The 26004-nt window shown below is 47.3% G+C and overlaps 1 protein-coding gene across 4 annotated transcripts in view; it reads left to right on the top strand.

Annotated features, from left to right (window-relative positions):
- GYG2 (glycogenin 2) overlaps window positions 1-26004 on the top strand; it is a 271963-nt gene that overhangs the window by 241977 nt on the left and 3982 nt on the right. For 2 of the 4 annotated variants that reach the window (XM_069205089.1, XM_069205091.1), the window contains one exon: window positions 23569-23673. The exons of the other annotated variants lie outside the window; for them this stretch is intronic. In XM_069205089.1, the coding sequence (XP_069061190.1) occupies window positions 23569-23673 (105 nt within the window). The remainder of the gene's footprint in view (window positions 1-23568; window positions 23674-26004) is intronic. 4 annotated transcript variants of the gene reach the window in all.

Here is a 26004-nt window from a genome sequence, read left to right on the forward strand (position 1 = left end):
AGTATGTAACATGTGACATTCCAAAAGAAACAGCTGACAAGGGATTGAGACAACAAGTTCTATGTTTTCAAAATCATAGGTGTGTTAAATACTGTAGTCGAAAACATAGATCAAAAGCAAAACTTTACACAAGATGTTGTTTTGGATTCCCATGACCTGTCATCTCAGGAGGAAGAGTGAACAGCTTTTTTGTCAGCAATCAGACACACCTTAACCCGAAAATCACCCAAAAATATGTACAACCTCAAAAGAACAGAAGCATTGAAATATATAAATGACTATGACCCTGTCATTCTGTACATGTGGAATGCAAATATGGATGTACAATTTATTGAGGATAACTAATTTGCTATTGCTCGCTATGTGACTTCTTATACAACACAGTCAGAGAAGACAAAGATGAAAGAGATGTGGGAGGAGATTTCAGCAGAAAAGAGTCTTACCAAATATTTGTGCTGTTTTAAGCCCAGATTCTGAAAGATTTAGCGTTGCTTTTTTAACGCTAAACCAACGCTAAACTTTTTTTGGCATTCACAAACCAATTCAAATGTGTATTTACTTTAGTTTGTGTGGCAAATAACACAAAGCAGCTCGAAACGCTGCTTTGTGTTACTTTGCATCAAGGGGGCATTACATGGGCGCACCCGTGCTACCACCCATGCTTTTTGACGGTAAACCCTGTTCTGAAAGATCAGAAAAAAGGGTTTAGTATAAAAAGTTAATGCCTTTTAAAAGCAGTCGCAAAACGGAGAAATGTTTTCATTTCTCCCTGCTTCTCTGACTTTGCCTGTGTGCTGCACTGTACAGTAGGAAAGTGGGCACTTGTCTAGGCACAGTATTTTGTACAGGAAGGATACCCTTTCTGTACAAAACCTATGCTAGACTCATGCACACACCTTAGCACTATGGTGCTAAAGTATGTGCTTGGCACACAGCAGCTGCATTCATCGCCAGCACTAGGGAGAGGGGTGGAGAGTGCCATTTCTATGTGAATATGGCACTCTCCTGCTCTCTCTCTTTGTCATGCAGTGCAGCTTGTTTGGATGTTGCACTGCACTGCGTGACACCTACCAGAATCTGGGCCTTAGTTTGTAAATGCTTTCCCACAGGGAAATTGGATCTTATGAATAGGCAGATAGGTTGAGCTATGCAAGTTCGTTCTCCATGTCTAGAGGAATCGTGTAGGTAAGTCTAGGCCTTGAAAGTAGTTGTATTAGAGTATTGAAGTCTTTCCAAGAAGACAGTACCCTGCAGAATTTGATCCTGATGAAAGGACAAACATTCTAAAGACTAACATGCTGGACACATACTACCCAAGAAGGAAGCTCCATCCTGAAAATATGTGTCTATATCTATATGTATAATGCTGAATATGTTTAGCATTATACATATAGAGCTAATATAACTGAAAAAATAGAAGAAGGAAGATTTGCAGTCATTGAATGTGATGGTTGGTTAGTGAAATACAGCAAAGGAAATCAATTAACCACAAAAAACTAAGTTACCAACCTCCAGAGAGATAAGAGTTTTTCTACTTGCCAGTTTTGCAACTATTCAAGCCATGACATTCTGAATCAGATTTACTTGGACACTATGACTGTTATGACTACTCATTCAACACTGTAAAATACAGTATACAGTGTTCTGTCTTTCCAATGTACTTGCAGGTGTTGAAAGATGAGATTGAACAGGAAGAAACTAATCCAAAATGAAGCAGCTATAGCTATGAATGAGGTGGAGATTGCAATGCAACTGGCAAGAGAGGAAACCGTGAATTTCAAACAGTTAGTGGCACAGCTAAACAATGAACAGAGAGAAATTTAGAACAAGTTAAAGATAAAATAGAACATGGATGTCTCCACAAGAAGAAACAACGTGATTGTTCTTCATATAAACCAATATTACTAATATTACTATACATCAGTGGACATGCTGGCACTGGCAAAAGCTTTCTAATTAAAGTTCTCAGTGGTTATCTACAGAAGGCTATAGATTCAAATTTGTCATGTGTAGTAACAGTACCAACAGGACTAGCTGCACATAACATTAAAGGAATTACTCGATATCCACTACTAATGCTAATAAATTGGAATATTAGACATTATCCGGTGACTCACTCAGTCATACAGCACTCATGCATTCACTCACTCACTAGTCTGTACAGTCATTCACTTATTTAGTCACCATACACTGACTCTTTCTTACATACACACATACAGCTTATCTTTTTTAACTATGAAATGCGGTTCTGGCAGAACCTTTTTTTTCCCTTTTTTCTGGAACTATGTTTTAATTTTTTTTTTATTTTCTAAAAGTTTGTATTTTTTAGCATTTTTTTCCAATCAAAATAGCCACTAGGGGAAATTATTGTAACAATAAAGAGAAAAACTGCAGTGAAGAAAATAAATGAGCAGGTATGCTGCCTTGCTGTCTCTAAAATAACATCAAAATACTGCTCACCAGCTGTCAGAGTGGTGTTGCAGTGAAGGCAATAGATCCCAATGCTCCTTAACTCAGGTGAAATTTCTGGGCATCTTTTAACTACTTCTGATGGCACTCTCTCTCAAGGAGCAGGTGGTGCTGCCCTGGAAGTGGTTGTCCCTCTCCATCTCTCTCCTTGTGTGCCCTCTCCAGGTTCCTCTTGTGGTACATTTAAAGGTGGTACAACATACTAGCTGTACCACAAGAATACTTGTTGGCGCTGCTCTTTGAAAGGGTCTTATTGCACAAGCTGCATTTGACAAACTTGGCAACAGTTTTGAATACCCCTGATGGAATTTCAAAGAAATCCCACACAATACTTCGCCTTTTATGGGCTGGTCCTTTATCACTAGCTCCCTCCTGACATTCCTTCTTCTCCTGCAGTTCCTGTGGCACCTCCTCCTCCTCACTGCCTTCTGTTGCTATTTTTATTGTACAAAAATAAGATATCCTAATTTAAGCTCTGCACTAGCAGTACAGCACAGCTCCCATGAATGATTCAAATACCAGTTGAAAGATTCAAGGAAAACAAAATGGATGGAAACTTCCTTAAAAGACCAATGAGAACTGTCTCTTGCAATGATATCTCTTTGTTTCTAGGTCATACGAGGTTTGTGATGACCGTCATTGTCGCAATGACGTGAAATAACTTGATAAAGTAGTAAATATTAATTTGTTGTCAAACATTAATTACAATATGTATATGTATGTGTTTTACACTTTTCAAAAACATGCTATCTTTGCGACTTGCCCACAAAACCAGAACATAGCTTTCGGAATAATTTGCAGCGACTTTGTGACAAATAAAAAGTTTTAGAAACAAATATGCAATCAACTCATTCAAAGAAATGGCAAGGAGACACAACCAAGTGTGAAAATAGGTACTCCATTACATAACTGTTGTCTACTGTATACACTAGCCAATTACAGAATGAAAAACTATTTACTAATTTGCCAGTCAAAAGTACCACCGTTCGGTATACATCTTTTAAGCAAATCTGTACACTCTTCTCCAAAAAGATAAGCCTCCATTGTTGTCCTAATGCTTATTTTAGATCAATTGAATTTTATTGAAAACCTCTTAAAAATATAAACACACCAAGGTGAAGCTCCACTCCAGTAAAATGGAAAGAATCCTAACTTCTTGACCTTGGACAATCCAAAACAAATATTTTAATCTAATTCTGTACATTAAAAAATAATCTAAAATCATTACTAGAGCTGAATGCACAATCAGAACTTGGGTGACTTGGGTGACTGTGATGAGTGGTTTCTTCATTGATGTATCCTTCTAAGCTCATAGTGCATGGTTTTCCCTTTTAAATAATCTGTATGTGCAAATACTAAAAATCCATTCCAACACTCAAAGACACACACATACCTTTATAGCCACTGACACGCCCACCTACAGATCCATAGCAGCACTCACTCAGTCATTTACACATACACCTACGCTCACACAACCACTCACAAAACCACATAGGCAATCAGACACCCACTCACACACTCATTCAAACACTGGCTCACACACCCACTCACACACACACTCTCATAGGCTGCAGGTTACATTTAAGAACTACATTTTAAAAAACCCTCGAACTTCACTGAGAAAACCAAAGGTTAAAGGGATGTTATAGTTAGGAAGTAAAATTTTAAAAACCTTAGAAATTCACTGAAAAAAACATAGATTAAATTATGTTATAGTTAGGAAAAAGCATTTAAAAACCCATAGAAATACACTAAACAACGAAAGGTTACAGAGAAATTGTACTTAGGTTCAGATTTTACACACATAAACCATAGAAATTCCGCAGTTACAGTTATAGTTATCTCTAGAAACTATAACTTGTGCCCTAAGGTAACTATAACTCACGACCCGGCCATGCAGTTTTCTCATCAATAATATTTTTGCAAATGTTGCAGTGGTATTATTAATGATGCCATAGAAGATGTCATGAATGATATAATATGTGGGGCAATTAACAGTGCATGCGAGGATGTGAGTTATAGCTACCTTAGGGCAGAAGTTATAGATTCTTCAGATAACCATAGCCACTGAATTTCTGTGATATGTAATATCTGACGATAACTATAACGTCCCTGAAACTGTTGCTTTTTTAGTGAATTTCTAAGTTTTTTTTAATTCTCTTTCCTAACTATAATGTCACTGTAACCTTTATTTTTTCAGTGAATTTCTATAGTTTTTAATGCTATTTCCTAGCTATATCGTCCCTGTAACATTTGTTTTTTTCAGTGAATTTCAATTTTTTTTTTTTAAGGTAAAGTAATGTTTAATTACCATACATTAATCCAACCACTGCCATGCACGGCCTGTGGCAATATGCGGTGGGGTTTGGCCACAGAGCCTGCCTGCAGGCCAGGCCCTGCAGGAAATCCCTCACAGGCAGCCAACACCACGCATGCGGCCAACCCCATGTTGTACACGGCCTTTGGCCATGTGCTCTGAGGGGGATGGCCTCAGGGCCTGTTGCCAACCCCCCACATGCAGCCAACTCCACGCTGTGCATGGCATTTGGCTATGAATAGTGCAGCGGGGGTTGGACCTGGCCACAAAGGCAGTCAACTCACAGGCCTCTTTCACTGGCTGATTTTGGCCCTGGGACCCCATTCCCTAAGGCCTGGTGTATTTTTTAGGGGGGTAGAGACATGGGGCCCGGCTCCCCAGGCTGCTATGGCCCAGGGGGACCCCAGGGCAAGAAACATATTTCAGTGTGAGGGGACACACGACCCCCCTTCCCCAGGCTGATTTCAGTTGCAGGGTCCCAATCCCCTGGGGGTGGGCATCATATTTAATAAGGAGGGGGCAAGCAACCCCCCTCTTCAGGCTGATTTTGGCTCAGGGGACCCCATCCAGCCGGGCCTGGCACATTTTGTGGGGGTAGAGGGCTTGTACTTCCCTCCCTGGGATGATTTTGGCCCCTAGGGACCCCATCCTCCAGGGCCTGTCACATTTTTATAGGAGGACATGTGACTCACTCCACAGGCTGATTTTGGCCCTAAGGACTCCATCTCATAGGGTCTGCCATTGTACTTGTGGGGGAAGGTGTCACATGGCTCCCCTCCCCAGGCCAATTTCAGCCCTGGGGATCTCATCCCTCAGGCCAAGCCATACCTCCAAAAGGGGGAGGGGGTAACGCAGCTCCCTCCCCAGGCCAATTTCAGCCCCTAAGACCCATCCCACCAGGCCTGCTACATTTGTGGGGGAGGTGGGCAAGTTCCCCCCTAACTGGGCCAAGTGTGGCCTTGGAGAACCCATCACCTGGAGCTTGCTGCACTTTTTATATTGGGGTATGTGGTTCCCTTCCCAGGCTGATTTTGGCCCCGGGGACCTCATCTCCAGGGATCTGTCACTATAATTATGGTGGAGGACACATGTCCCCACTCCCTGGGCCGATTTCAGCCCTGGGGATCCCATTCCTTGGGGCTCAGCCATACTGCAAAAAAGGGGGGGCATGCAGCCCCCCTCCCTAAGGCAAATGTCATCCCTGGACCCCATCCCATGGGGCCCAGCCTTACTGCAATAGGGGAGGGGCCAATTTCGGCCCTGGGGAATCCCATTCCCTGGGGACTGCCAACAAAGAGTGGGTGCATTGGTGCCCAGTTGGGGCACCCACCACATTGTGGCTAGAGTCTGCAAGGGGACCACAAGGCCCCCACGGCCTTAGCCAGTTCCTGCCTCTAGTGGGAGCCGGCTTTGCTCCCACCCACAGGGAACAGCTAAAAATGCTGTTCCCTGCAGAAGGCAGCAATCTTTTCACCTGTTTCACTGCCCCCTTCAGTGAGGGCAGGGAAGCAGATGAAAAGTCCACTCCCAGTGGCTGGGAGCATTTTTAATTCTCCCGTTTACTGGGCACCAGACTTAGGGCCTGATTTAGAACTTGGCAGAAGGGTTACTTCGTCACAATATTGACGGATATCCTGTCCGCTATATTCTAAAACCCATTCTAACAATTAAATTTAGATTTTGGCTGATGGGATATTCCTTACTTTGTGACGGAGTAACCTGTCCGCCGAGTTCTAAATCAGGCCCTTAGTTTTTGCTTCTGCTCGGCAAGCGTTTTGAAGTTGCTCCCTCCAAGCAATAGCAAACACAGGATTCCATGCCAATATGGGCAGGGAAACCGCTATGTCCTGGGAGTGGGCTCCTTGGGATCCAACCTGAGCTGGCCTGGAAGATGGAGTCCCCAGGGCCATTAATGCCTCAGGGTGGTGGGCGCACAACCCCTCCCACTTCTTGGCATGTAAGCCAGCCCCCAAGGGGGATGGGGTCCCCAGGGCTGAAATCAGCCCAAGGAGCAGAGCTGCGCACCCTTCCACATTTTTTCAATATAGCCGGACCGTGGGGATGGCGGATCCAGGGCCAAACTTGGTCCTGTTGGAGGGCCACATGCCCCCTCCAACTTTTTAATAAGGTGGGCACTTGGAGATGGGATCGCTGGAACCGAAATTGGCCAGGGGAAGGGGGCATGTGGCCTCCTTCCCACTTCTCAATATCAGTCGGCCCAGGGGATGAGGTTCCTGATACCAAAATATACCAGGGGAGGAGGGGCCATGAGCAGCCTCTCCTTCTATAATAATATTAATAATAAGCCCTCCCCCCTTGACCTGGCCTCCCCGGGGGCTTAAAAAAAGACAAGCGTGGGAGATTGCACTTGTCTTATTTTTTATTTTTTTATTTTCCTGCAAAATTGCCGCAACAAAAAAGTTTTGGGCTGCAGTTGTAGTCCCTGTGGGATTCCACCACCAGGCTTACATGGTCAGGTTGTTCCCTCCCTGCCCTCTTGTGGGATTTTTTGCATGTTTCTTGGCACTCAGGCCAAGTTCCAAGATAGCTGGCACCACTTCCTGATTAAAGTGGTGCCAGGCAAAGACAGCATTTCTATTGGCGCAGGGATCTGCGGATCCACCACAGTGGGTCCATTCTAGATATACATAGATCATTTTTTATTAATAATTCCAAAACTACTGAACAGTTTTACATCAAATTACAAAATGTTCCTCTTTCTGGACCAAGATCTAGCTTTCTGCCAAGTTTGGTTCAATTCTGTTCAGCAATTCGTGGTGTAGTCGTGTCTAAAATCCCTTTGGGAAATTGCATGGGAAATTTTGGCACCTCCCCCTTTTTCTCTGCCCACCCTTGATGAATCACCCTGAAACTTTCCAATCAGCAGCTGTAATGGAATGGCACACTAGTTTCAAAAAATTCGTAAAGATTTGTCAAACGATGCCAAAGTTATTAGCAAAACAAAAAAGCACTTATTCTATGGAAGCTTGGTCTTAACTATAACTACCTACTGGTGACCACAAGTAGGTACTGTATATACATAAGAATAATATATTTATCTGTTTGACTGATTTTTGTCATCTGAAATAAGGGAATCCCAAATTGTGATAAATTCAGAGTCAAGGATCAGGATCCAAAATAATGAATGAATGCAATTTTGGATCCAAAATTGTAATGGTATACCTCTTGAAAATTAAGAACCCTTTACATTTCTGGCTTACTTTGGGTCTGTGCACATATCTGGCTCTGGAAATGTTAAACTGAAGGAGAATGGAGAAAGCAAAGGCTTACATTCAGTTATGATTTTAGAGTATACAACACATAAACGTGTCACATCGGGGATGTGAAAATTTCACAGTCCAATAATCTTTGATATTTCTCTCCAGAGGAATATGCTATATTCTTGTTATAAAGAAGCAAACAACCAGACGAATCTCTAGCCAAAGCGGGTCCTAACAGAATAATGTGTTTTTGAACTGTACAAAATGAATAAGATTCAGCCTGGGTGTTCTCCCACCGTTTCCTGTAAGGGTCTGATTCGATTAATGCTGCTGTTGTTCAACCCATTTTCTGTGCATCAATCTAAATGAGGGCATACAAAGTAAAAATACATAAATAGGCAACTTATATGTTTGTATTTATTTTCAACTACCTTTAGAGGTGTACCGCTGTGGCCTTTCTCATAGTTTATACCAAAAGCACAGCTTAAAGGTGAAACTTTTCAGTATAATGACGGAGTAAACAAAGAAGAAATATCTCCAGAAAACTTGAGTCATTTTGTAGGGAATAACCTCAGCTAGACATAAACCAATTTAAATAATGAGAACTAGAATTAATCAAAATATAACCTACAAGGCTACCATCAATCAAACGCTCGTCTCAGCTATTTCCAATTTAGATCTAAGGTGCATTGTTTGTGAATTAGAGATTCAATTTTAGAAAATAATGTAGATCACAGTTTAGTTAATGTTTGGGGTGGGTATATAAAGTATGCAGAAACACACAAGAGTAATTCCGCATTTAACACTGTTTTCTTACTGCCAAATACATCCTTGCTTCCAAAATAGACTCAAAGATGCATTTTGAACTAAGAAAATAATGCTGAATGAAACAGACCAGTGGTCCCAACCATTTGACTTCTGTTGACCCCCTTTTTATCATTAATGGAACCTGGGGAACCCCACAGAAACATTATTGGAATCCGGGAACCCCCCAGTGAGCCATTAGTGGAAGTTGGGTACCCAGGTTCAAGCACCTTCGATGATTTGAACCCCAAAACAATACACAAAAAATACAGAAACAAGCATTCCATCAAACACATGCACAAATGATAAGACATTTTATTTAACTTGTAAACAAATACAATTAAAAAAAAAAAAAAATTATTATTAGGAAGGTTGGAGTTTTTCTAAATTCAATTGAAGTCACACGTCATTCATGCTATATTCTGTTAGATGCTCCTGCACTGTTCCCACTAATCAATCTGAGAATACTAATTTAGTTTTTCTCCTCAAATTTGAAGTTCCTTGACATTTAGAGAATGTTTAAAAATTGTGCCCCAAAATATTCTTAAATATGCTAGCGGTGTGTTAGACTTGGCATCCTTGGCATGGTCTCGCCTAAATTTGTTCCTCTGTTTCCCAGGTTGTTGATGTGTGCTGGACTCTGTTTTTGCTGTTTTTGTTACTCTTGGCACTTTACCACTGCTATTCAGTGCTAAAGTGCAATTGCTCCTATGTAAAAAGTATGTGTAATTGGATTTCCATAATTGGCATATCTGATTTATTGGTAAGTCCCTAGTACAGTGCACTAGAGGTGCCCAGTGCCTGTAAATCGAATGCTATTAGTGGGCCTGCAGCACTGGTTGTGCCACCCACATTAGTAGCCCTGTAAACATGGCTCAGATCTGCCACTGCAATGTGTGCAGATATTAACTGCCAATCCGACTTGGCAAGTGTACCCACTGGGCAGGGTGCAGTGTATACACTGTGTTTTAGCTGTCCTATTAGTGAAATACTGGCAAATTTGTTTTCACTGTTGCAAGGCCTATCCCTCTCATAGGTTTACATATGGGCTTCCTTTAAATATTATTAAAGCGTAGATTCCATTTGGGAACGGTAGACGTGGAGTTTGTGGTCTTTGAGCTCACAATTTAAAAATACATCTTCTAGTAAAGTTGATTTTGAGATTGTGTGTTTGAAAATGCCACTTTTAGAAAGTGAGCATTTTCTTGCTTAAACCATTCTGTGACTCAGCCTGTTTGTGGATTCCCTTTCTGGGTCAGTGTGACAGTTGGGCTGTTTGCACCTCTCTCTAGAGAGTGTCACAAAGGGAGCTGGGGTATAGCCTGCATATCCTGATGAGCCATCTGTGCTAGGAGGGAGGGGAGGAGTGGTCACTCACAATTGAAAGGGCTGTGCCTGCCCTCACACAGTGCAGTCTCCAACCCCCTGGTGTGTGTCTGGGGTCTGGCGTGGGCAAGGCAGGATTTCACAAACATGAGAGACTTTCCTTTGAAGTAAGCCTACTTCAAAGGCCAAAATGGGTATATGAAGGGCACCCAAAAGCACAGACTTTAGATCACTTCTGGAAATCAAGAGGAACCTCTGCCTGGAGAAGAGCTGAAGAGCTGAGGATAAGTGCTGCCCTGCCTGTGACTGTGCTTTGTGGAGCTATCCTGCAGTTGCTGCTTCTGCCTGTGCAAGGGGACAAAGACTGGACCTTGTTGTGCATTCTTGCTTGTGAAGAAGTCTCCACGGGCTTGTCCTGAGCTTGCCTTCTGTTGATGAAGTCTCAGGGCCATCAAAGAGTTCTCCTGCCAGCACCTGGACTCTCTGCTGAGACTCCTGCCCTGCCAAGTGGTGCCCTATCTAGTTCCTGGGGCCTTGGAAGGTGAAACTGGCAGACCAAGACTGAAAATCCACACACAGAACGCTGTTAAGGGAAAATATCAACGCACCTTTGAGAAGCAGCTGAAAAACGACGTGTCACCGGATTTGCAGCAGAAGTCAATGCTCCACCGACATTGCGGTTGGAAGATCGACGCACGCAGCTGGAGAAACGGCGTGCAACACCCGCTGACGGAGGCTGATAACATCGCAACCCACATTGCGAGGTTTTGCTAATACCGTGTGGCAGGATTTTCGACACAAACCTTGCTGGGTGCGGAAAAATGACACAACGCCTGCCCGGACCCAAGTGATTGACCGGATCGAAGCATCGCTCTCCTGCAGAGAGGAAAACCGACACACGCCGACCCGACTGGAGAAGGAGAAACGACGCACAGTCTCGCTTGTGGTGAGACATCGAGGCATCGCTAACCTTTTTCAACACACACTCGCCCGTGCATGGTATTTGGATGCTACCAAGGTACTTTTCAATGCTAACAGTGTTTTTATTGTTTTCTCAAGGATTTAAGACTCTTTTGCTTTTAAATTAATAATTTGACTTGTGTATGTTGGATTTTTGTCATTTTGGTCTTGTTTAGTTTAGATAAATATTACCTATTTTTCTAAAACAGTGTTGTGTCATTTTGTAGTGTTTTCACTGAGTTACTGAGGTGGTCATTCTGACCTCGGCGGTAAAAGGCGCTTACCGCCGGTCAGAAGACCACCATAACACCTCCGCGGTCGCGGTAAACTGCCACGGTCATTCTGACCCGCCAAAAACCCGACATCCTCAAAAGTCCGCCACACCAACGGCCAGCGATAAACTGGCAATGACCAAACCTCCACCGTCACGCCAACAGAAATACGCCCATGCCATTCCGACCCACGAATCCCCACGGCGGTCTTTCAACCGCGGTATTCCATTGGCGGTACACACCGCCACGGTCAAAATACACACACAGCTCCAAAACACATCCACATTGGACAATTTGAAATACACACACCTGATACACATACAAACAACACTCCCACACACCCAATTAACTATAAAACACACATCCACATCACCCACAAACCCCTACAACCACAAATCAGAGACGAAGGCCAGAGAGAGACAGCACAGAATAGAGGACACCATCACACAGAGGCACACGACACCATCACCCACACAACATCCACGCACAAAACACCACACACCACCACACTCACCACACTCATCACCACAAACACCACCCCACACCTCATTCACACCCCCCCATGGCACTCCAAAGACACCCCAGGTTTTCAGACGCAGACCTCAGGGTCATGGTGGAGGAAATAGTTCGGGTAGAGCCCCAGCTCTTCGGGACACAGGTGCAGCACACCAGCATTGCCAGGAAGATGGAGCTATGGCAAAGAATAGTGGACAGGGTCAACGCTGTGGGACAGCATCCACGAAATTGGGACGACATCAGGAAGCGGTGGAACGACCTACGGGGTAAGGTGCGTTCCATAGTATCCAGACACAACATCGCGGTGCAGAAGACTGGCGGCGGACCCCCACCTCAACCCCCAGAATTTACAACATGGGAGGAACAGGTCTTGGCGATCCTGCATCCTGAGGGCCTTGCAGGAGTAGGCAGAGGAATGGACTCTGGTACGTCTAATCTCAACTACTTCATCCCCCCCACCCACCAGCATGCCAACTCATACTCCCACCCTCCCCCCCACCCCCATCACACATCCTCCTTGCTAATGTCTCACCATCACAACCCACCCATCCCAACAACAAGCCCTGCATGCCACCACAAACCATGGACACCCATCACCTAAACATGCCCACTGCACATACCCATCCCCCCCACAAACCACTGTCACAACAGCCCCCACAAGGGAATGCCAGCACTGGGGTACACGGGCACCCACCCATTGCACGCTATGGCACACACAGAAGCAATAACCATACTTTTATACCCCTGCAGGACCCGAACGCCACGACACCGCCCAGGAGGGTCCAGAAATGTCCATCCCACCCCCAGAAGAGGCCCCCAGTGATGACAGCAGCTCTGTCTACCTGGACCCAGATGACCAGCCCGGCCCATCGGGGACCTCGGGACAGTCGGCTCCCCTCAGACAGCCACAGGCCACAGCAGACCTACCCCCCTCTGGGAACACCAGCACAGCACCCACCCAGCGGGCCCATGCCTCTGTCTCCAGGACACGTCAATCAGCGGTGTGTCCACCACTACAGGGCACCCAGGTTAACCCACCACCCCAACAACAACAGGGACCTGGGGGCAGTGGTAGTGGGCACACGGTCCAGGGGACGGAGGCCCAGGGAAACAGGGGAACTGGGAGGGCTGCTGTGCGACAGGGGGGGGGACAGGCCCAGGGAACCCACTCTCCACGAGGCCCTCTCCTCCATCATGGGAGCATACCACCACTCCCAGGAGACGATGGCGACGGTCCTGGCCAGGTTCCAGGAGATCCACGTACTGCAGGAGGAACAGTTTATGGGGTTCAGGGAAGAACTCAGAAACATCAGTTCCGCAATGGGCACCATCGTTGTGGCTCTCAACCAGATTGTCACCACATTGCGGGACCATGTGGCACCACAAAGGGCCCCTGTCACTAGCATGGACCAAGAACAGGCTACCACCTCCGCCGGCGCTAGTGGACAGGAGGCCCCGACACAAGAACAACAGGCCACCAGAACCCCCCCCCCCCCCCCTGCAGAAGGAGAACCACCCCGCAGGCGGGGCCTGAGATCTAGGAAGAAGACAGAGTAGGATGCCAAGACTCCCGCCAGGAAAGGATACCCCTTGATTGCCATCCCACTGTCCCACATTGTCACCCTGTCCAACCTTAAACTGCCCCAGCTCCACCTTCCACAGGCATATGGACAATGCACCTGTGAGACTGAGAATCTGGACTCTGCCATGGACATTTCTCCACCATCACCCATCACCGATTTTCAACCATTTCCCAAAATTGAGCACTTTAATAAACACACTTATTGCACAAAAATAATCTGGAGTCTGCCTGTATTTTTTAACAAATGTATTAGACATAACCGTGCCAAAAAGTCCAGTTACATTGTGATGACAACATACCACTGTCACACAGCTGTAGTCCATGGGGAAACAAAGCAGAGGTCACGCAGTGGGGCCCACATCTCTGAAATTGGAAGGGAAAGTCACAACTCAGTTAACATACACTGGGGGAAACTCAGACAGTAGAGAGGCAGGAGACTGTAAGTAAATGTAAAATTCCGGTGTTGATTCTTACCTGTGTGTCATTCAAAATACTGCTGTATTACTGTGTTCCTGTTGTCTGTGTCGTCCTCTTCGTCTTCCTCCTCTTCACTCTCCGCAGGCTCCACAGCTGCCACAACACCCCCATCTGGACCATCCTCCTGCAGGAAAGGCACCTGGCGTCGCAAAGCCAGGTTGTGAAGCATACAGCAGGCCACGATGATATGACACACCTTCTTTGGTGAGTACATTAGGGATCCACCTGTCATATGGAGGCACCTAAACCTGGCCTTCAGGAGGCCGAAGGTCCGTTCGATCACCCTCCTAGTACGCCCATGGGCCTCATTGTACCGTTCCTCTGCCCTTGTCCTGGGATTCCTCACTGGGGTCAGTAGCCACGACAGGTTGGGGTAACCAGAGTCACCAATTAGCCACACACAGTGTCTCTTAAGTTGTTCCATCACATAAGGGATGCTGCTATTTCGCATGATGTACGCGTCATGCACTGAGCCAGGGAACTTGGCATTTACATGGGAGATGTACTGGTCAGCCAAACAGACCACCTGGACATTCATGGAATTATAACTTTTTCTGTTCCTGTACACCTGTTCACTCCTGCTGGGGGGGACCAAAGCCACATGTGTCCCATCAATGGCACCAATGATGTTGGGAATCTGTCCAAGGGCATAGAAATCACCCTTCACTGTAGGCAAATCCTCAGGGAAAACGATGTAGCTCCGCATGTATTTCATCAGGGCAGACAACACTCTGGACAACACCTTGGAAAACATAGGCATCCCTGATGAAATGGCCACTGTTGTTTGAAATGACCCACTTGCCAAAAAATGGAGTACTGACAGAACCTGCACTAGAGGGGGGATCCCTGTGGGTTGGCGGATGGGTGACATCAGGTCTGGCTCCAGCTGGGCACACAGTTCCTGTATAGTGGCTCGGTCAAGCCTGTATGTCAGTATGACATGTCTTTCTTCCATTGTCGACAGGTCCACCAGCGGTCTGTACACGGGAACATTCCACCATCTCCTCGCAAGTCCCAGCGGACGGTGCCTAGGAAGGACAACAGCGAGCACAGAGTCAATCAACCCACAGGTACGTTCCCACAGCTTGCACAGTACACGATTCTCAATGCATTGAATGGCTTGTATGAGTGTCGATGCAAGGCCTAGGTATGTGTGACGCAGTAGAAATTAAGCCATGTGGCCCTTGAAATGGCGGCTGCCTGACCTGTGAAGTGCGACAGTTGGATGTAAGGTCAATGCGCTGGCGTGGCACACCGTGGCAGTAGGCGGTCGAAGACCGCGGCGCAAAGCCGCCTTGGTTAACATTGAACCCTATGGGTTTCAGGAGCCAATGACGATGTGCGCCGGCGGTCGCGGTACGCACCGCCGCAGGCATGACCGCCATTTTCTATCTGCTCAATCACTCGATACCTGATCATCCACAGGAGAGGACCTATACTGCAAGTGCTGCTGTGACCTCGGTCTGGAAGAGACAATGGCTGCTGCGACTGGGGAAAGGGCCCTTGCCTTCACTTCTGAAGAATTGGAGAAACTCATAGATGGGGTCCTCCAGCAGTATGCCCTACTCTACGGTCCTCCAGACCAACAGGTAAGTACACTGGGACCATGCTTTGTGGGCAATGCCTGTGTTGAGTGTGGTGAATGAAAGATGGTGGGGAGGGGAGCGATTGAGGCATGCATCAAACGACAGATGAGAGCATGTGCCACATGGCAAGGGTGGGATGGAGGGCCACTCACATCGAGCATGCAGAAGGTGATGCTTTGTTTCTCCCCCTGTACATGTCACATAGGTCAGCGCCCATCAGAAAATCGACATTTGGCGTTCCATCGCCAAGGACGTCCGGACCTTGGGGGTCCACAACAGACGGGGCACCCACTGCCGGAAGAGGTGGGAGGACATCCGCCGCTGGAGCAGGAAGACGGCGGAGGCTCAGCTGGGGATTGCCTCCCAACGTAGGAGGGGTGCCAGTAGTACTTTGACCCCCCTGATGTTCCGGATCCTGGCGGTGGCCTACCCCGATTTGGATGGGCGCGTGAGGACATCACAGCAGACACAAGGGGGTGAGTACAAGCACATACTGCTGACATTGCGCGCAGTGGAGGTGTCTGGGTGGGGGAGGAGGGCTGTGGGTATCCCTAGGCCAGGGCGATCTCTGTAGGCTAGGCCCCTCCGTAATGCATGGCCCTGTGCCCCCGCCCCCCACCTCTGTAGTTTGCCTAGTACACCTATTCATGGCCCTGTGTCACCTATGTGTGGAGTTGACGTCCATAGGCTTGTAGGCCATGTCCCACGGATTGAGTAGTGTACCCCAAGTGCGTGGCGTAGTGCAGGGGGCTTCTGTGTCTGTCCTCTCCGCCAACGGTGTCGCCAATGCATGCACTAAAAATGTGTTTCTTTCTCCCCCCCCCCTTTTTTTTTCCTCTTCCTGTTCATGTGTGCATTAGCATCATTAGGCGGAGGAGAAGTGTCATCGGAGCACGAGGGAGCTGCATCTCACATGGCCATGGAGGGTCATGCAACTGAGTCGGATTTCACCAGTGAGATGGAGGGTGAGGGGAGCTCCACAGCGGGGACACGTGGTGACACCAGCGACACAGACACGTCCTCGGAAGGGAGCTCCCTTGTGGTGGCGGCAACATCCGTGCCCACCGCAACAACAGGTACAGCCGCCACCCAGCGCACCAGCTCTACCCTCCCAGCAGCCCCTCAGCGATCGCCCCGTGCCTGCTCACCCAGGAAGGTGGGCATCTCCTTCGCCCCAGGCACCTCAGGCCCTGCCCCAGTTACCCCTGCTGCCCTCAGTGAGGAGGTCATTGACCTCCTCAGGACGCTCATTGTTGGGCAGTCTACCCTTTTGAATGCCATCCAGGGTGTAGAAAGGGAGGTGCACCGGAGTAATGCATACCTGGAGGGCATTCATTCTGGTCAGGCTGCCCATCAGCGATCGTTCAACGCTCTGGCCTCAGCACTGACAGCAGCCATTGTCCCTGTCTCCTGCCTCCCTCCTCCAACTTCCTCAACCCAGTCCCACTCCCCTGTACCTCTGCCTATCCCAGACACACCTACAGACCAGCCTGCACACACCTCAACACCCAAGGGAAGCTCATCCAGACATAAGCACCACACATCACACAAGCATTCACACAAGCAACATCCACATGCAGACATGCCAAGAGCCACTGCCTCCTCTGTGTCCCCCTCCTCTTCGTCTCCCTCCTCCCTCCCTGTGACGTCTCCACTCACACTTGCATGCACAACATCTTCAGCCACTACGTCCATCACCAGCACACCCACTAGAACACTCCGCACACGTGCAGTCACCACCCTCACTACCATTTACACGTCCCCTGTGTCCTCTCCCAGTGTGTCTGTCACCCCCTCTTCCAAACCACACAAACGCAGGCAGCCACCCACCCAACAGCCATCCACCTCACGACAGCCTCCAGCCCAAGCACCTGCACCCAAAGACACCAGACTTGACTCTCCTACAACCACATCCTCTTCCTCCGCTCCCGTACCCACTACAACTACCCGTCTTTCTAAATTGATTTTCCTTTCCAACCTTGACCTCTTCCCAACAACTGACCCACCCCCTCCATCTCATAAGACTCCAGTCAGCACCTCAGCCACCACAAAACCTGGACCTACAAGGACAATAGTCAAAGGATTTTGGAGTCCACCACCTTCAAGGCCAGCTACTTCGGCTAGCAGTAAAGAGACGGCCAGCCCACCCCCTGGAAAAAAAGCCAAGAAAGCCAGTGCCCGGCACGAGAGGCCACAGACAGCAGGCTCCATAAGCACTACCCTGGCACCGTCAGGAAGTGGTGTGCCACCTGGCACTCCGCCAAAGGGAGGAAAGGGCCACAGACGAGCAGGGAAGGGTGGCAAGGGCAGCACGCCCAACAAGTCCGGCAGCAGGCGAGCTGCCCAGGAGGGCCCCACTAGCCCCATTCCAGGTGTGCAGGAGGACACCCACGGGCCCGGGCCGGCAGCACAGGAGGGCCCCGCAAGCGAGAAGACAGATGTGCACGAAGGGCCCCGGCAGGCACATGCCAGGTGGCGGTGAAATCCATGTAATGGCCGGATCTGGTGACCTGGACACACATGTCAAGAACCGCTGAACAGGGCCCTTTAAGTCAAGCACCGCTGAACAGGGCCCTTCAAGTCAAGCACCGCTGAACAGGGCCCTTCAAGTCAAGAACCGCTGAACAGGGCCCTTCAAGTCAAGCACCGCTGAACAGGGCACCGCCGTGTCAAGCACCGCTGAACAGGGCCCTTCAAGTCAAGCACCGCTGAACAGGGCCCTTCAAGTCAAGCACTGCTGAACAGGGCCCTTCAAGTCAAGAACCGCTGAACAGGGCCCTTCAAGTCAAGCACCGCTGAACAGGGCACCGCCGTGTCAAGCACCGCTGAACAGGGCCCTTCAAGTCAAGAACCGCTGAACAGGGCCCTTCAAGTCAAGCACCGCTGAACAGGGCACCGCCGTGTCAAGAACCGCTGAACAGGGCCCTTCAAGTCAAGAACCGCTGAACAGGGCCCTTCAAGTCAAGCACCGCTGAACAGGGCCCTTCAAGTCAAGAACCGCTGAACAGGGCCCTTCAAGTCAAGCACCGCTGAACAGGGCACTGCCGTGTCAAGAACCGCTGAACAGGGCCCTTCAAGTCAAGCACCGCTGAACAGGGCACCACCGTGTCAAGAACCGCTGAACAGGGCCCTTCAAGTCAAGCACCGCTGAACAGGGCACCGGCGTCTCAAGAACCGCTGAACAGGGCCCTTCATCTCAAGCACCGCTCCGCTGGGCCCTTCATCTCAAGCACCGCTCCGCTGGGCACCGCCATCTCTGCACCGCTCTGCTGGGCACCGCTGTCTCTGCACCGCTCCGCTGGGCACCGCCGTCTCTTCACCGCTCCGCTGGGCCCTTCATCTCAAGCACCGCTCCGCTGGGCGCCGCCGTCTCTGCACCGCTCCGCTGGGCACCGCCGTCTCAAGCACTGCTGGCCCATTGGCAGAAGGGGCAGGCCGGCATCTGTGTTGGGCAGGGCTGCACGAAGCACTCTGGGCACCATGCCTCCTCCAGAACCAGTGGAGTCTGTAATTCACTTGTGAGACTGTGGCTTTGCACTCCCCAGGATGGCACAGTGGGCAATCCACCCACTGTAGAGACTTGTGAGACTGTGACTTTGCACTCCCCAGGATGGCACAGTGGGCAATCCACCCACTGTAGAGACTTGTGAGACTGTGGCTTTGCACTCCCCAGAATGGCACAGTGGGCAATCCACCCACTTTAGACACTTGTGAGACTGTGGCTTTGCACTCCCCAGGATGGCACAGTGGGCAATCCACCCACTGTCTGGACTTGTGAGACTGTGGCTTTGCACTCCCCAGGATTGAACAGTGGCCATGGAGGCCCCTCGTGGATCTGGCATCGTGGACTCATCTGGCTGAGGTGCCCCTCCTTCCCTTCCCCCTGAGGTGCCTGTAGTTTTGCTATCTGATGCCCCTGCAGTGTTCTCTCCATTGGACTCGGGTATCCTGTGTGGGCTTTGCCCATGTGTTTAGGCCCATTGGCCCACGAACAATGGCTAATACCCAATTTGGACTGGACAATTTACATATGTATATATGGTTATAGATGTTTGATATATTTTTTTACTTAGCCGTACAATATACTTCAAATTTCATGATCATTTTATTTTGTCTTTGCATTCTTCCGGGGGTTTGGGGGTGTCACTCTGAGTTGTTGCTCTGCATTGATGTGTATGTAGTTGTGGGTGAGGGTGGGTGTGTCGCATATGTGTGTCCCCGTAATTTTTTTCCTCCCCTGTGTCGTAGGTGCAGTACTCACCGTTGTCTTCTGCGCCGGCGTTCGTGCTCCTGGTAGAGGAGCAGGAAGGCAATAGCTGGTAGGATGTGTAGTTCGGGTTCCATGCTGTCCAGATTCCTCGTGGGGTGTATGGAGGTGAGCGTTTTCCGTTTGAAATGGCTGTTTCCGCCGTGTTTTTATCGGCGGGGCTACCGCCCCGGAAAAGGTGGCGGATTGGTGGGTTGTGATAGGGTGGGCGGTACATTGGCACCCGCCTGTCTGTTGGCGGTGACCGCCGCGCTGTTTGTTTGTCCCGCCGTGGCGGTCGGAGTGTTAAAGTGGCGGGCTCTGTTGGCGGTTTCCGCCAGGGTCAGAATTCCATTTTTTTGACCGCCTGCCTGTTGGCGGGTTGGCCGCCGCTTTAACACCGACCGCCAGGGTTGGAATGACCCCCTGTGTGTGTTGGCACAAATACTCTACACCTAGTACTCTGAAGTTAAGCCTGCCTGCTTGTGCCAAGCTACCAAGGGGTTGAGCGGGGCTAACCAAGGGTGATTCTCCTTTACCCTGACTAGAGCGAGGGTCCTTGCTTGGACAGGGGGTAACCTGACTGCCAACCAAAGATCCCATTTCTAACAGGGTGTAATGACATAATTTTCAGCAACTTTTCATCACAAGAGTAGCACAGAATGACTGAAATTACTCTGAATACTTCAGTGTAAATACAATTCTGCCCAGGCCTAGCAATAATAAAAAGAGAAGAATAACGGCTGAAGCACTTGCTCATTTATAGCCATTTAGTAACAAAGGTCTTAATAAATGTAAGTCAGAAGTTCTCAGATTTCTGTGCACCACCTTCTAATTCAAAAGACTCTTTCAGTATATTTTTCACCTGACTTCCAGGATGTCAGCATCATGTTCTTGACACCTGGAGGCTTTCATTTCGGTCTTGCTTCAGATTGTGCGTCCAAAATGTACTCTTCATTACTGCATGAAGATGATCTAACTTAATATAGTGTTCCAAAGTGGTCGGCTCGTTTCCTGTTTGTTATTCAAAACCCCCATAGCATTTGGAATGATATGGGAAGATATAACATAATGTCCCTTTGGTGGATTGATAAATTTATCAAACACATAATTTCACGATTTTTCTTGTGCGCCAGTCCAACTTAAAAATAAATGTATTGTGCAGCCATTTATTTCGAAGAACATAACTGCTTTTTGTTGTTACAGGATGGTATATTTTGTATTGTTCAGTAAGTATCTTAAGTTTTGCTTCGTATTTTTGCTTGCTGATTTATTTTATTTTCATGTTTTGCATCGATTGTCAGCATATTTTACAGACTACATTTGAGCAGATTGAAAACACAACAGTTGTCATAACCATTCAACTTGTGCTTTGTTTTCAGCCAAAACCTTTTTAATGGTCAGTCGAAGCAATAGGTAGGCGGCTACCCCCTCACAAAGATAATACTTAGACGTGGAATTGGAGAAGGGAGGGGGCAAATAAAGGATGGTAGAAAAGTCCTAGCACAGAGGAGTGGTGGGTTGCAACTGCAAACAACTTCAGGCTGCAATTTTAAAAGCAAAACACTCGCATTATTGTGTAGAAACATCGATGTTAATAAATAATTTGGTAAATAGGGGCAATTGAGGGTTTATGAACCCTACTTGTTAAATTCACTTCAAAGAACCGAAAACGTTTATGAATGTATAAATAAGGAAATCTAAAATTGGTAATAGATGACAGAATTAATAGTTTTTACTGCTCTGAGTGGAACACAACACAATGTGTGACAATAAAATATTAGATGAAAGCAACATAACTCAAAATGCTTCCACATACCTTGAAGGGCTAGGCAAAGGCCTTTTCTTGAGTTTTAAACAAGGGGTAAATTTAGCGAGGAGGAAATTGTAAGGTGGTAGAGTTACTGGGTGACAAGCAGCATCCCGTTACTCTAAAAAAAAAACTAGATCATGGTCCAGTGGAAAAATTCCTAATGTTCCTGGCAACTTCGCATTATGGCCCTCATTCCAAGTTTGGTGGGCGGCGCTGGCCGCCCGCCAAACGGGAACCGCCAATTGGCCGCTCCGCGGTCAGAAGACCGCGGAGGCCATTCTGACTTTCCCGCTGGGCCGGCGGGCGCCCGCCAAGGGAGCGCCCGCCGTCCCAGTGTGAAAGGCCCTGCAACACAGAAGCCGGCTCAGAATGGAGCCGGCGGTGTTGCAGGGGTGCGACGGGTGCAGTTGCACCCATCGCGATTTTCACTGTCTGCTATGCAGACAGTGAAAATCATGCAGGGGCCCCCAGGGGTCCCACGACACCCGTTCCCGCCATCCTGTTCCTGGCGGTAAAAACCGCCAGGAACAGGCTGGCGGGAAGGGGGTCGGAATCCCCATGGCGGCGCTGCTTGCAGCGCCGCCATGGAGGATTTGCCCAGCCAGGGGAAATCCGGCGGAAAACCGCCGGATCCCCTTTTCTGACCGCGGCGGTCAGAATGGGCAGGAAAGCACCGCCAGCCTGTTGGCGATGCTTTCCGTCGTTCACGGCCCTGGCGGGTGTTACCGCTAGGGTCGGAATGACCCCCTATGTGTGTTATACTGGTTCGTTTTGCATCTGTCTTCTTGGTCAGTGGTCAGTGATAGATAGCATAAACAAATATCCTTTTGGCGCCTTTAAAAGAGCAAACTTCAAGTAAAGTGTTAAGTCTGATCTCGTTTTTTCTTAATTTGTAACATAATACCAGGTTTCCCACATATTGGAATGTTTTTAAGTGCTCCGTTCCATTTTGTAATCTCTCTTTGGGCTTCCAATCACGCCCATGTCACGTCAGTCACTTTCATTGGTTCGTGGGCTTGCCTTTTAAAATCTGCCTGCTTTCATTTGTGAAAGACATGCATACCTCATGCCTTTTCCGGTTTTTAGCCCACCTACACAGCACCGGTAAACTACTAAAAACATACGAGGCTCGATGCTTTCAGCATGGTGTCCGGACTACTTTGCGGCGCGATCTAACTCTAGTAAATGCGAGACCTGTTGCATTCAAAATGCTTGATATATAAATGTGAGTTCAGTCCCAGCTCCTTTGAATTGTTTAGCCCTGCTTAATAGGTGGCAGTGTAGTTGGTAAGATTGTTCTTATTGTAGGGATTACCATTGCATATAAATGTAAAACCTAACTATGAATTAAGCTGCGACTCACTTCACAAATGCAGTTACTATCTGTTTAAAAATATAGAGTGAATTTGAGTACTTGCTTTTAAACTCCTATTGATTGGTGAGTAATACATTAAAATTAACATTATTAGAGCAATTTCAGGTGAAATTCCCAAATTGCGTGTCTTTAGGTAAGGAGAATTCCGCCAGGTTTGACCTGTTGCATTTTCTCTGGTATTATCCACAGTACCATCTCATGCAGTAATACCGCATGGGGTATTACCACATTTCATGCAATACTGATTTAGGCAGAAAGTCATGTTTCCATCCAAATCGCTAGTATGATGAGGACTCGTAATGTGAGTCTTAGTACGAACATACATGCAGGTTAGTGATGATAGGGGACTAGAATGGTATGCCATACTTCTGTGTCTGTCGTCGTCATCAGCATGTTCCGAGGACATAGGTGTATTGGACAATTTCAACGAACAAATCATTTGCCTTCCATCCATAACCGTGGCCTGCCTAGCACCTCAGTAAAAGCTGAATGTTATTTTTTTTTAATTTTCCATGGGTGTTGGATTTCAATGTATTCTTAGGTGTTCATAGTGTGAAACGTTCTTTGAAGCTGGAGACACAACTAATACCTTGCATCTTAACAGCATGAGCAACAAGCTGAGCAAGATTATGCTGAATCCCATCAGTATGAGCCAGACGAGCAGCGAACTGTACAACAGCCTGTCCCTCTGGATCCCACCTTAGACCTGGTATTTGCAACCGTTTGTGTTGCATCGTTGTTTGCCAAATAATATATGTCGCTTGTCAGTGAAGTGGTACAGATCTGAGACCGCTCATCTAATTAAATTTTAATTTTAGATCGAAATCAATTATCACTCAATGACTTAACCCTGCTGGGCTTTGTAATCAGTTGATGGTTTCTAACACACACTCATGAAATGTGTTTTTTTTCTAAAGTGTGCTTTTCATTGATCGTGTAGTTTGTGCACATTTCTGGCGATTAGTAGCTGCTTATTCAATGACTACAAAACAAGTGATTTAATTTCAGATGCATGATTTCATGTTTTTATCTCCCTTTGGAGCGCAAAAGGGTGAAACAAAAAGTAGGGCACAGTTGTCTTATGTGTGATTTCATATTCCTTGAATTGGTGTATTACAGTTTAATGTGCAGAATTTAGAAAGTAGCCGGTCAGTTCACAGACGTTTTTGCACACTCCAATGTAACTTAAACAAAAACGAGTTCATGATTTTAGTTTCTTGTGCTGATTCGAAATATTAGAGTTAGTGGGATTTTAGGATTTTAAACTGCATTCGTGGGACAGATAAAATGTCAGTCTGGAGGATTTTATGTTGCAAACTAAAGCCCATATTTACTAACCATTCATGCAACTCAATGAAGAAAGGCACTGTGTGAAAGGGAGAGAGCAGAAATGGGCCTTCTACTTCTGCTTTCGTATTACGCTGGTTCATTTCAGGCAGTCTAGCGCCAACACAGGCACTCTTGCACCTGGTGCGAGTGTGTCTGTGTTAGAGGCAGGATTGTTTATATGAAAGAAAGAAGGCATGCCTTCCTGCACAAATACAATCATTAGAGGAAGCACACTTAATCAGGGCCAGCTCTAAAATGTGATGGGGTCAGGTGAGCACACACCTGAGACTGTCTTCCTCAAAAGCGCACACACACTCTTACTCATCCACAAGCAAACTCACTCACATCCATCCTTTCTCAAGTGCACACATAACACCCACCATACACAAGCACAAGCACACATCCATTCTCAAGTGCACACATAACACCCACCATACACAAGCACACGCACACACCCATTCACAGCACACATGTACACACACAACTTCATTCATACATACAAACATGCATCTAACATTAAATAAGAATTTACCATTGCTGCGATGGTGACCTGGTGGCGAGAAGGCGAAGTAGAAGTTCTTCTTGGTTCTTGGAGGCTTCGGGAAAGGAAAGGACCTCTGCAAGTTCCCCCCACCACCTCTCATTAACTGAGCTTGTTATCACAAAGTGGGATGTGGTGAGAGTTGCTGACTGCATCCCACTCTGTGATGAGGCGTCACTAAATGACACTCAGTCCTGTGCACTTCAGGGCTTTAAACTGAAGGGCCTAGGTCTGAGTCTGTGGTGACGCTTCCCCTCTTCACAAGTGGAATGACCTCAATGGGCTTTGCCAGGCTTAAGAGGTCCCTCCGCAGAACTGTGAAATCTTCAGCCAGGCAAAGTTTGGCTCAGGCTGCTGGGTGCCTACAGATTTTGCACATGTACTGTGCCTGACTGCCCCACCCGACCATGAAGAGTGTCTGTCAGACAGACTTTTGCTCAGCCTGACAAACACTATTCTTGTTTTGTAAAAGGGCAGGGGTGGGCCCTCCACCTTTAATAACGGGTTTTCACTGCACTTAATGCTGCTAGACCTGTCATTTCATTAACAAGATTATTGGGGATGCTATTGGAGTTTGTCATCTAAAGGTGGGGCAAGAGTGGCCACCAGAGTCTTAATGGGCTTGAGGAGGGTTATATTTTTTTAATCTGAATAGGATTGAGTCTATACTGATTTATTTCGAAAAGAGAGTTTGTTTTAACCAATGACTTACAGGTTTCTCATGATGTCTGCAAGAATCGGGGAAGGTGTATTAGTACATAATGACGCAAATTAGATTTCCTTTGATCTAGAAAGGGCAGTATTCAAGATTTGTTTTTTTTCCTTTTCAACCAGGGTAGTCAGCGACATCCAACTGAAACACTGGAGACCACTCGAAGGCATGCGCACATGCTTTATATCTACTTTAGAAAAGGCATTCATAAATAGGAATTGTTGTAGAACAATTGAAAATGGATTTGTTGCCACCACATAACATTTGTTAGGGGTCCAAGGTTGGTGTTGTAGATGTTAGAGGAAAAGAAAGGTCTTTGGGAGATCGTCTGCCGGCAGAGCTCTATGAGGGTGAGAGGAAAAAAAACAACAGGTCAGTGGGCTTCCTGACCTTCTGCATCTTGATACCACCAGTAGCATCTGGACTGAAAGGTACATTCATATGTTTTACCTTGCACC

The sequence above is a fragment of the Pleurodeles waltl genome, chromosome 8 (assembly GCF_031143425.1).
Source record: "Pleurodeles waltl isolate 20211129_DDA chromosome 8, aPleWal1.hap1.20221129, whole genome shotgun sequence".
Classification (NCBI taxonomy): domain Eukaryota; kingdom Metazoa; phylum Chordata; class Amphibia; order Caudata; family Salamandridae; genus Pleurodeles; species Pleurodeles waltl.